Raw genomic sequence first — 10,673 nt, 5'->3', positions numbered from 1 at the left:
CGGCGTCCTCCGCGCGGCACCCGAATGCAAATCGAAGCCACAAACAATTAAGCGTACGCTTACCCTCAATTATGTGTTTACACACATCAAGCGCAGCCCCGAGAGCGGCGGGATTGGGGCTCAGCCGCGCTCCGGGGGCACCGCTGCCCCACGGCGCTGCCGGGAGCGCACACGTGTGGGTCCGACGCGGCGCTGTGAGGGGCTCGGAGCCACGGCTCTGCTTGTAGAGAAGGGGCTGCGTGTCTGGGAGCCGGGGACACGAGGAACCCGGGTCGATGGCAGCGCTTTCCCTTTCTGCCCGCAGCTCCTCTCTGCCGTTCCCGGGCCCAGCCCTGCACCACCGCACGCAGCCCTTGGCCGCGGGAGCGTCTGTCCCATCACTGCGTGCACAGACACACGCTGATGTTGGTCACCCTTGGTTTTCCGCAGAGCTCGAGTTTTGCGTGCAGGGCTCCATCTGCCTCACCTCACTGATGCTGTCCCGTACTACTTCCCCCGTCGATGGGGAGCCGGGCGCTTCTTTCATTCTGTTGGGCGTTGGATGATCGGTAACACAAAGGACGGGCCCAGCAGCAGATTGGGCAGGCTGGGTTTGCTGCAGCAGCGATGTGCCGGGGCACAAGGGATGTGGAGGGGACCCCAGTGCTGCATGGCGGTGTAAAGGACCGACTGTGTTTCTCCACCTCCCAACCCTATTGTGAAACAGCAGCACTTCTGCTAGCGTCTGTCCTTGCAGCTGTTTCTGCACCTTCAGGTATCTGTCATTTTTTTCCTCCAAACCCTGGTGTGGGAGCTGAGTGGTAATGCCAAAATCTGTTTGCAATCAAAAGAGTTTTGCAGAGCTCTGTTATGATAAATCCAGGACAGAGCATATAAAGTACTCTGAATGGGCTGCAGGAGCTGGGACAAACACACACACAAGTGAAGGGGGAGGAACACACCAATACCTGGGCTGCAGGAGCCCTGAGCTGAGACAAATGTACAAATGAAGGACTCCTCGGGTCGGTACTGTGGGCGTCCCTCAGCCCAACCCAGGCAGCTCCTGCTAGGGATGCTGTGTCCAAATGGGCACAGGGCAGCTGTCATCTCCTGTCCTGCATTCCTGTCTGCCACAGGGAGAGCCGGGAGAGGAACCCCACCCTTACAGAGAGAGAAATCACTGCTGCTGGCGGCTCTTTTCTTCTGGTTGCTGGGTTATTTTTGTTAACACTTATTAATAGGGCTTTGCGAGAGGGCTCTTTGTGGAGGGCTCACACTCACTTCAATTAAAGGCGAAGGGAACCACCCAAGCGTATCAGTGAGTCATCGAAGAAATCCTGATCAGTACATAGGAGGCCAAACTTGAGGTTTTGGTTATTTTTACAGTTAAACAACCAAGAGGGCATAAAGCACCTTCGGAAACAGAAGTGAGGAGAATGTTCAGCACATCCTAAGTTGGAAAGGGAGGGAATGGGGAGTAGCAGCGGGTTCCTCTCGGATGAGTGTGGCTGGGCCCCCTGAGCAGGGGACGGGGAACAGCCCCACACACCTGGGATGTCCCAGAGTCAGGAGAAAGCTGCAGGAAGCAGAGCAGCGCAGAGCAGACGGCCCTAAGGGGAGCGTGAGCTGCAGGAGAGTGTTGGTAAAGGGCAAGCCCATGCCAAACCTGACAAACTTCCCTTTACGCAGAATTATAACTGGAAATATAAAAAGCCACAGTGTTTGAAAACACCTATTTACATTTTCTATGCCCCAAAGCACAATAAACAAAGGATAGATTTGTAAACTCTCTGTCTTAATTAACGCAGCTCCGCTTTGGACAAACCCACGCAGCAGGTGACTCGGCGCGCCGCGCTGTTTAACTTGTACCTTCCAGCTGCCTTAGTCACCGAGCTGGGACAGCGATAACATCAGCAGCCACCGCCGCCCGGGTACGCAGCGAACGTGCAGCGGGAATTCCTGGGGCAGCGGGATCCCCCGGCCCACTTAGCGCCCGCCTGAGACAGCTTTCCCTGCCTCTCGGAACAAAACTTTCCCCCTTTCTTCCCGCACGGCACGAGAGGACGGGAGCGCTGCTGCTGACCCGCTCTGCATCCCGCGCCCAGCGCCCTCAGCACCGCCCGCCGCCCGCGCTGCCCAAAGCCGCGCACCGCCGCGGTGCCCCAGGAGCAGAGGGTGCGACAGCCCTCAGCCGGGAGCGCGCCTGTCCCCGGGGCTGGCAGAAGGAATAACCGTGGATAACTCGTGAAACCCACAGAGCCGAGCGGCTCCCGGCAGCGTGGCAGCCACGAAGCAGTTAACGACGCGCAGCGTGCGGGCGCCATTAGCTGCCCCGTCCTGTGCTGGTGCGCGGGGATGGTGGAAGTGGATGCTCCCTCCCTCCCCGGGCAGCAATTCCGTGCCGTCCCCTTGCAGCGCCCCGGGTGTCAGCACTCATCGTGGGCTGCGAGACACCAAAGCGCGATCGGCGTTTCCGTTCTCCGTGCCTCTCGCGCTGTTCCGAGGGCGCAGCACGGATCCGAGCCCGGCGCTGCGACCCGCACCGTCCCCAGCCGTGCGCTGGAGCCGCAGCGCTTCCCCAGCCCGTGGCTGCCTGCTGACACGCAGCGCTCCGACTCAGTTCCGTGAGCGTGCGCTTGGATGGCTAAGAATAGAAAATGTTGTCAAATATTTCAGCTTTGGAGGAGCCCCGCTCTGTTTATGCTCTGCTCCTGGGGCGGCACAGCGTGCTTTGAATTTCACAGCTCTGCGCGGCTGAAGAGCCCTCGAGTGTGTCAATAAGCGGGGATGGCGTCACCGAGATCGCTGCCAGGGGCAGTTCCCTTTTGCTGCTTTCCCAACTTCGTGCCTTCTCTATTTGCTCTCCACGCAGCCTCGACTTCCTCTTCAAACAGATCCAGGCAGCTAAAAAGAGATAGCAAAATATGAAACTGGGAAACGCACACTGGATGGTGTGACAACCACTGGTCGCTGTGGGGCTACTGGGTGGCTGCGGGGGGCATCTCCAGCACAGCTACAGGGCACAGCACTGGGAGTCCTGGCATCCCCCAAGAGCTCCCACTATACCGCCTCTGCTGGAGCAGAGCCCAGGGATGGATGGCAGGTGGATGGCCGTCACCGTCACGACACCCGCTGCCATCTCCCACTGTGATTCCTCTGCCATCCTGTGCCCGCCAGCAGCACCGGTGCCGGCACTCTTCAGCCCCAGTGCTTGCTTGGCAGGGAGCTCCCACCACCAAGCAGAGTATCCTCTGTGCCTGGCAATTAGTGCATCTGAAAGATCACTCCACTTTTCAAAAGAGGAAAATAGGATGCTGGAAATCAGAGCCAGCCAGCTGAATCACCGCAGCCAGGCACTGTGGCTATCAATGGAGCAGCAGTAAGAAGCTGCTCAGTATGGAGTTTTGTTATGAGTCCTCAGCGGGGATCTCCGTGCTCTCCCACTCTGTTTTCATGTTGTCAGCACCAAACTTCGAGGTGCCCATCCCCATCACAGCGCATCCTGGGCTGCCCTTGAGACTCACCCATTGCCAATGGCTCCCATCTCTACCGTCCCACCAACTCACATCCCTGCAGCCCCGTGAGTGACAGATGCTAACACAGCTTTCCAACGGCAGCACGGTGCTCCCACGCTGTGCCCAGCACGGCCCTGGCTGTGCCTGCAGGCGAGCAGCAGTGCAGCTATGTTTAGCCCTGCGCTGGGGAAGCAGCGTTATCTCTTTCCACCTCCTTGCCCTCAGCTGGGCGCTCACTAATCTCCGCTCAGCACCTTGAGCTTGGGGCTGCCCCATGCTGGGAGTGCTGCACAGCCCTGCAGTACTATGTTGCCTATTCCACCGGAGCTTTTCCCACCACACTGCTGCTGCCACATTGCCGTCCCATTCACACTGCTCAGAACCACCACGTCAGCTGCCGGCCTCGCTGCCATCCTTGGCACATTTCACACCCTCACGTTGACCCAGGGAAAGGCTGTAGCAGTGGCACTTCTTAGGGACACCCAGCAGTACGGTGCCAGCAGTGCCACCCACCCACACTGAGCATCAGATCTGCTGCCATCCCTCGGCTCCACACATACACGTGGTGCACAGCACCAGAATTCTTCGTCTCCTGCAGCTCAGAGACCTGGCACCACGCTGGTGCCACGTTTGCTGCTTCCCAGCTCTGCGCTTGATTTGAAACTTCAGGCGGCAGCGAGAGAAGCAATCACACAGCAGCACAGCTCCTCCGCTTCATCACCAGTGACCATTTTTAGTCATAATTCCTTTGGGGCCGAGGGCTGTGCAGAAACATCCGCTCCTGCCCCGCTCCCTTCCCACCATCTGCCTGGCCAGCAGTGCCACGCGGTCGCGCACGTCGGGTCAGCGCCGCACAGAACAGCGCGGCCGTGAACGAGGGAAATCCGAGCAGTAATCCCTGCTCCGACACCGGCAGCCATACAGCCCAGCAGCCGCTGCCTCCTGCCCACCCGCAGCCACGGAGCCGCCCCCGGGCGCTGTGGGCAGCGGGCGCAGCTCCAGCCCCACTCGTGCCGTGCGCCCGCGTTGTTTATTCTCTGCTGTTTGCTTTGAGCGGGACCTGTGCCCGTGCGCGTAGGGGAGTTAATCTCATTTGGCAGTTATGGATTTTCTCAGCGTAATCAATGCTGGCGCATTCGCCTGCTGTGCGCCGTGCCGGGGAGGCTCTGCTGTGCAGAGCGGGGGCACAACCCCAGGCTGAGAGGCGGCTGCTGTGTGCGGGCAGGGATGTACGTGGGGAGACCTCCGCTGGAGGCTGAGCTGCGCAGCAGTGCTGGCCGTGCGAAGTCAGGGCGCGCCGTGCCACCGCTGCTCCTCTGCCTGCAGCTCCTCCACCTGCAGCTCCTGCAGCTGCCTCTCAGGGATGCACACACACACACACACACACACACACACACAGAGCAAAAGAAGGCAGATCCACACCCGCTGCAAAGCGGTGCAGAGGAAGTTTTCCCCATTGCTAACGCAGTACCGAAAGTCTCCAGAAGAGCACAGCCCTGCTGTTTGCTGCGAGGAGGACCCCCGGGGCGCAGCACACCGCCGGGCTATGGAACTCGCTCGTTTTGAAATCTCTGCTCTCAGAGGCCACGCGTGCCACCCCAGGGGCAGGAGGTTCCCCGCAGCCTCAGCTCACCCCGTGGTAACACGGCCTGCACTCGCAGCTGTGTGGGGTCACAGCCCCCAGCACCACCCACCCTCATAAGCAATGAAGACTTTCAAATCGTATTATAGCCAAAGCACGAATCTTCAGCTGAGTCACACAAATATGAAACTCACTTACAGGATGAATTAAAGCTATTAGAACACAGAGGTAATTACTCATGTGAACAATGGCCTTTTCAACTCTTTAATGATCACACAAATTAGTGCATAAAATTATGTTAATAGCCCCACAACTGGTTCACAGACACTCAGCCCTCTGGTACGCAGCAGGCTGAGCAGCACAGGATGGGCAAAGCCAACGGGACCTGGCTGTGCCTCCGGCCCTGCTCCTGCTGCATCCCAATGGAGCCCTTCTCCATGCCGGGCAATGGCCACGTGCTGCACAGCAGCTGCATGAAGGCAGCACAAAGCACGACCGGAGCAGCTGCGCACGGAGCACTGCAGCCTGAGCCCCTGCTGCCCTCGTGCACATAGGAAAGACTTCAGGGAAGGGTCCTTACTTAGGAACTGCGTGGAATCCCATCTGTTATTCATTCAGCTTTCTACCTGAAATTGTTTTAATTGCAATTTAAGAGAAATTGCTCTTCCTCGTGCAAAGGCAACGGGGAATACTTTGCACTCGAGGGGGGAAGTTGGACTCTCACCAAAGCTGCAGCTACTCCTGGCAGAACCAGGAATTGTTAGGACTGTGCTGTGGATGGAGAAGCCAGCTGCTGCAGGTGGGGCAGAGCCCTGGAGCCCTGACTGCCGCTACCAGAGTGAGGAGGGAGGGAGGCTCTGCTGCTCTAAAGCAGAAGTTTCTGTAAAAAAAAAAAATATATATATAGATAGATAGCAAACAACCAACAAAAAACCCCAAACTGCGGTTTGTAGGAGAAACCACAAGCTTTCTACCCATTTCTATTTTGGTGCTAATGTTGGGTTTATTATCAACCCAACGCTTATTATCAACGCTATCGGCGTCGCGCGCAGTTGAGGACGACAGACCCCTCCCTCCCTCCCTGCACAGCACACAATGGGCGCAGTATGGGCTCGCTGTTTGCTGCCAGCTGCGGGGCCCAGGGTGAAACAGAGCGGCCACACATCCCCCGGGCCAACAATTGCCCTCAGTGTACCAACAGAGCGGCGCTTTGGCATCACACGGCCGCCTGCAAAGCGCACCAGCAGGTAGCTGCCTCCAGCTCGGCAGCAGTAGGATGCACGGGGCCGTACCCACCTGCAGCACGGGAGTGCTGCAGCCCTGAAGCACTGCTGCTCCCACCCGTGCCTCGGCACACCGACACCAGCGCGCTCTCACCCCCCTCGGGAGCAGCAGCCTTGCAGAGCCCTACTACTGCTGCGAACCACTTGAGATGACCATAGCAGCAGCCGATCCCGCAGGATTTGCAGCCCACATGGCTGAGGCGCACACAGATGGAGCAGCTGCGGATCAGAGCCCTCAGCACGCAGCTCTGCTCTCACCTGGCAGCGCTCTGGAGAGCCTGGGGGAGCCGGCCGGGCACCTGAAAGCCTTCTCACACCTCTGCCATTACAGCCTGCGCGGGTACTTCCCACATCCCAAAGTCAGCCAAACACCCCTTCATTTAGCACTACAGCACACTAATTAGCTACATATTAGCTTGCTGAGAACCACTGACTTGGGTTACACTGCTTGGCTCAGCATTGGTTCCTGTACCACAGTCACAGGACTGTATCCCCCTTCTCAAGGTCCCAACTCCTCTCCTGAGCAGTTTGCTTTCTTTCCAGCCCTTACGCATTCACAGCAGCCCCTTCCAGTTAAACCAAACCCTCCAAGGTTTAATTCTGCAATACAAAAGGTTTTGCTTCCCTTGCTGTACAACTGTTCCAGGTTCCCCTTTCCTGAACACAGGTGACAGAACGGATTGAATTCCCATGAGGGTTTGGGTCTGGGGCCAACCTTCCTTGCTCTGACAGCACAGAGTGCTCCCCTCCCTCTCTTCCCACAGCCTAACCCTCCTGGCAAGAGCCAGCACACCTCTGTGCAGCCTCAGATCACCTCTCATCTCTGCTGCTCCACTCCCTCCTCTCCCCAAAAAGCAACTGTATCTCAAAAAAAAGAGCATCTCACACACACATCTCTGGCAGCGTAGTACTTCTGCATGGATGCAACATCCTGTACCAAACTCACCATACGCAGCAAGCTGTACAGGTTACACACTGCAGCATGCAGCTTCCCAGCCCAAAGCTGCTCATCTCACCCTGAATGCGTTTCTGTGCTCCTACCTGGAAATACAGCATGCCTCTGCCCTGCCCTGCACTGCCCAGCCACCAGCCAGCCATTCCTGCACACACACACACACAGCAGCATCCTGTCTGAGCACCAGCCTGACCGCTGCCACAGCAGCACACTCAGACACTGGCAGACAACTGCACATCCTATGGAAAGTTTTCCTGCTCGCTCAGCGTTAACACTTGAATTCCTCGTGAACTGAACTCAGTAAGTTCAGTATTACCTCATCAGGAAACCGAAGGAACATCCACATCCTTCATGCTAGATGTGCCTCCTGCACGCAGTCTCCAAGTCTGCCAGTACTGGAGAAGCCAGGTGTGGGGACACAGCCTGCAGTGTCTGAGCAGTTTCTGAGGAAGGCAGGGGGGAATGCTGGGCCTGGCTGATCTCACACTTCTCTTGCACAATCACTCCAGTTGTTATCATTACCAGAAGTAAAGCACCTTTTGTTAGCGGTTAGAACTCTTTCTTCTTTTCCCCTAACTAATAAATTCCATCCGTGTCCCACAGGGCACCCGTTCCTTCGTGCAGGAGCTCCAACGCCGGCGCTTCCTGCGGAACAGCAGATCGTTGTTGAACACAAGAGCCTTTTGTCTGCTAATGTGAACAATGCTGCAGCTCCTGTGGTAAGCAGACTTTAATCAGCAAATGATGACAGCCATGCGTGATTTTTAAAAAATTTTATTTGTCAAAGAAAAAAAAAACGCAATAGCCAATTGAAAGCCTACTTAAACTCCAATTTTTGACTTTAAATTTAGAGAAATGACTTTTTTTTTTTTGTTTAAACAAACCCCCCTTTTTCCCATTTAACGTTTACCATCTACTCGTGCTGAATCCTTCCAAGGAGATTGCTCCAGCGTACCTCTCCAGGTCCTCGCTTTGCTCCTTTTACCAAAAAATGAAAAATTCCATCGTGCATCATAAGGGCTCCAATCGTCAAAAATAGGAAAGAAAAATCTTTGGAATAGCCAATTGAGTTGAATAAAAAATCCACACGAATGCGGTTTGGTTGGGGCAGGAATCCACTCCTACGTTCCTGGTAATCTGATCCCGCTCCATGAATCCTTGCCATTCAGCCTCCCTATCCTATCCACATTATGATTTGAATCCAATGATCCAGCTCCAAGGATTGGGATCCAGTGAGCCCTCTCCAATCCAAACCTTTATAACCAGCAAAACCAAAAAGAGGAGGCAAAAAGTTAGATACTGCAATGAAAAAATAGGATTCTGGGGAATGATCAGTTATGTTTGCCATCAATTAATACAGATGTACATTAATAACTATCAATTCCCCAAAACAAGCTTCTGAATGGTGATGCTATTTTTTTTTTTTTTAAGAAATGTTAATTATTTGGAGGAAACACTGTAATATTTACATATGTCAACTGAAAATGCCAACATACTCATTGCTTGTACGGTGGTGTGCTACAGGTTTTGTGGTTGCAAAAAATGTTTATGAAATTGGAAAAGTTTACTGCTAAAGCTATCCGCCTACTGCACGTCTAAGCTACAGCTAGCACCCCTAGCTGGAAGGTAACAAAGTTAACTAACTGCAGTTTTCAAGCATACCGGTGAGTCAAATCTGAATTAGTCTGGGGGAAGGGCTGACAAACTATTCCCAACTAGGTTCTCTTATTTTTTTTCTTTCATTCTGATACTTTAAAAAAATGAAATAGCAACGCTGTATCAGTCACACAGAGGACATGCAGATTTTAGCAGTATTGATATTATACTCGGATTTAAAGATACCCTTGATCTGCAAGTGTAGAAGTACTACGGAACATTAACACTTGTAACCAAATGCTGCACGACAAAGTAAACCAATACTCCCACCCCTGTCCCGGTTTACTCCTTTAAAAAAAACTAGAATGGAATAAGGATTTACAACAGCAAGTACTGAGCCACAATTGCCAAGAGGGTTTTAAAGAGAAGAGCAATTGTAGCCTGCAGTGACCAAGAGGTGCCTGAAGAAGTGACACGCAGGCGCACGTTCTCAATTCACCTGTCTCAGTATAAGGTCAATACTGCCAAGTTCATCTGTGACAATAGCACTTGGAGTCATACCATTGCCTCCATTATTGATCTGATCCTCCTCAATCCTCCTTTTGACAATCCTAAAATGATTGACATGTGCTCCACAATCCTTTAATCCAAAGCATTCTTAATCCATCTCTTCAGATATGTCTACAGAAAGACACACGAAAAGGCAAGATAAAATATAAGATCCCCCAGAAGAGACAAGTTAGCCACAAACATCCCAACATCCCCAGCTCGCATAAACCATAGCTGAACACTGAGACATTTACACAGCAATACCACAGTTTGAAGAATGGTGGTATTTAACTATAACTAAATTGAAACAATCCTGACTGACATCAATTAAAATACAGTTTACCAAAGACATGAGGGGAATGTTGTTGTTACGGAGCAAATACTCACTAGGGATTTTACACAAGAATGCAATTCAACACTTCAGCCGATTTGAATAAAACAGTTTGAATTAAAAAAAAAATTGAAAGACTGTACTGAGTAAAGGAAAACTGTGTACAACATGGGGTTCTACAAAAAGATCAGAGCTAGTGATCGCTTATGTACGAGATCGGGATCTGCTGTGGCGGGGAGAGTAGCGTGGAGATCCTCTGCTTCTTCGTGGGGAATAACTGCGGCTTCTGCTGTTGCTTCGACTACGGCTTCTGCTACGACTACGGCTGCGTGACCGAGATCTTCCATAGCTTGGACTTCTTGGACCATCAACTTTAACACGGATGTAGGCAGTTTCTCCCTATTGAATAGACAGAACTTTCGATTGAAAGGTCTAAGCTTCAGGGCCATCGTTTTAGGCATGCTGACAGACTGCAGATATCGTTTACTAAAGCACAGAAATAGACATCAAACCCTTAATAAAGTCTATTCTGTGAGGAACTGACAGCAGACTCAGTTTAGCTGCTTTGTGTATTAACGCAACGAACACCACACGTTCCTTACCTTCACATCCTACTGTTAAGCCCTTTGTATCCAATTCTGGCCAAAACCAAGAAAGGGTGAAACCTACCTCATGAGATCTAAACTTAGTGTTATCCAGCTTTCGCACAGCGTAGGTCATATCTTCCTTCCGTACAAACTCCACGACACCAGTGCCATCTCGGAAAACATCAGCATAACATACATCACCTGCTTCACGCATGTGATCCTTTAAATCCTGCCAACTTCCACTTGGAGGCAGCCCTGGATAAAAAGCAACACCCGGCTTTAAAACCCGATCGCAC

The 10,673-nt window shown here is 53.2% G+C and overlaps 1 protein-coding gene and 1 long non-coding RNA gene across 4 annotated transcripts; both read right to left on the bottom strand.

Moving 5' to 3' along the window:
* Positions 1 to 13: 13 nt before the first annotated feature.
* On the bottom strand, positions 14 to 9,969 carry LOC109370665. 3 transcript variants are annotated; one of them, XR_002120992.2, is made up of 5 exons: positions 7,851 to 9,969; positions 7,631 to 7,757; positions 5,801 to 5,956; positions 3,504 to 5,702; positions 14 to 2,883 (listed from the first exon to the last, which is right to left on the bottom strand). It is a non-coding gene; the product is annotated as an uncharacterized LOC109370665 (long non-coding RNA). The 3 variants fall into 3 exon arrangements; XR_002120991.2 differs by having other exon boundaries at positions 7,631 to 9,969; XR_002120993.2 differs by lacking the exon at positions 7,631 to 7,757.
* On the bottom strand, positions 9,970 to 10,655 carry SRSF1 (serine and arginine rich splicing factor 1). The gene is made up of 2 exons (XM_031556447.1): positions 10,460 to 10,655; positions 9,970 to 10,189 (listed from the first exon to the last, which is right to left on the bottom strand). The coding sequence occupies exons 1-2, from the start codon at positions 10,589 to 10,591 to the stop codon at positions 9,995 to 9,997; spliced, it is 327 nt and encodes a 108-aa protein (XP_031412307.1). The 5' UTR covers positions 10,592 to 10,655; the 3' UTR covers positions 9,970 to 9,994.
* Positions 10,656 to 10,673: the final 18 nt, after the last annotated feature.

The sequence above is a fragment of the Meleagris gallopavo genome, chromosome 21 (assembly GCF_000146605.3).
Source record: "Meleagris gallopavo isolate NT-WF06-2002-E0010 breed Aviagen turkey brand Nicholas breeding stock chromosome 21, Turkey_5.1, whole genome shotgun sequence".
NCBI lineage: Eukaryota > Metazoa > Chordata > Aves > Galliformes > Phasianidae > Meleagris > Meleagris gallopavo.
Note: the sequence above shows the minus strand (reverse complement) of the source record. Positions and strands in the feature narration are given on the sequence as shown.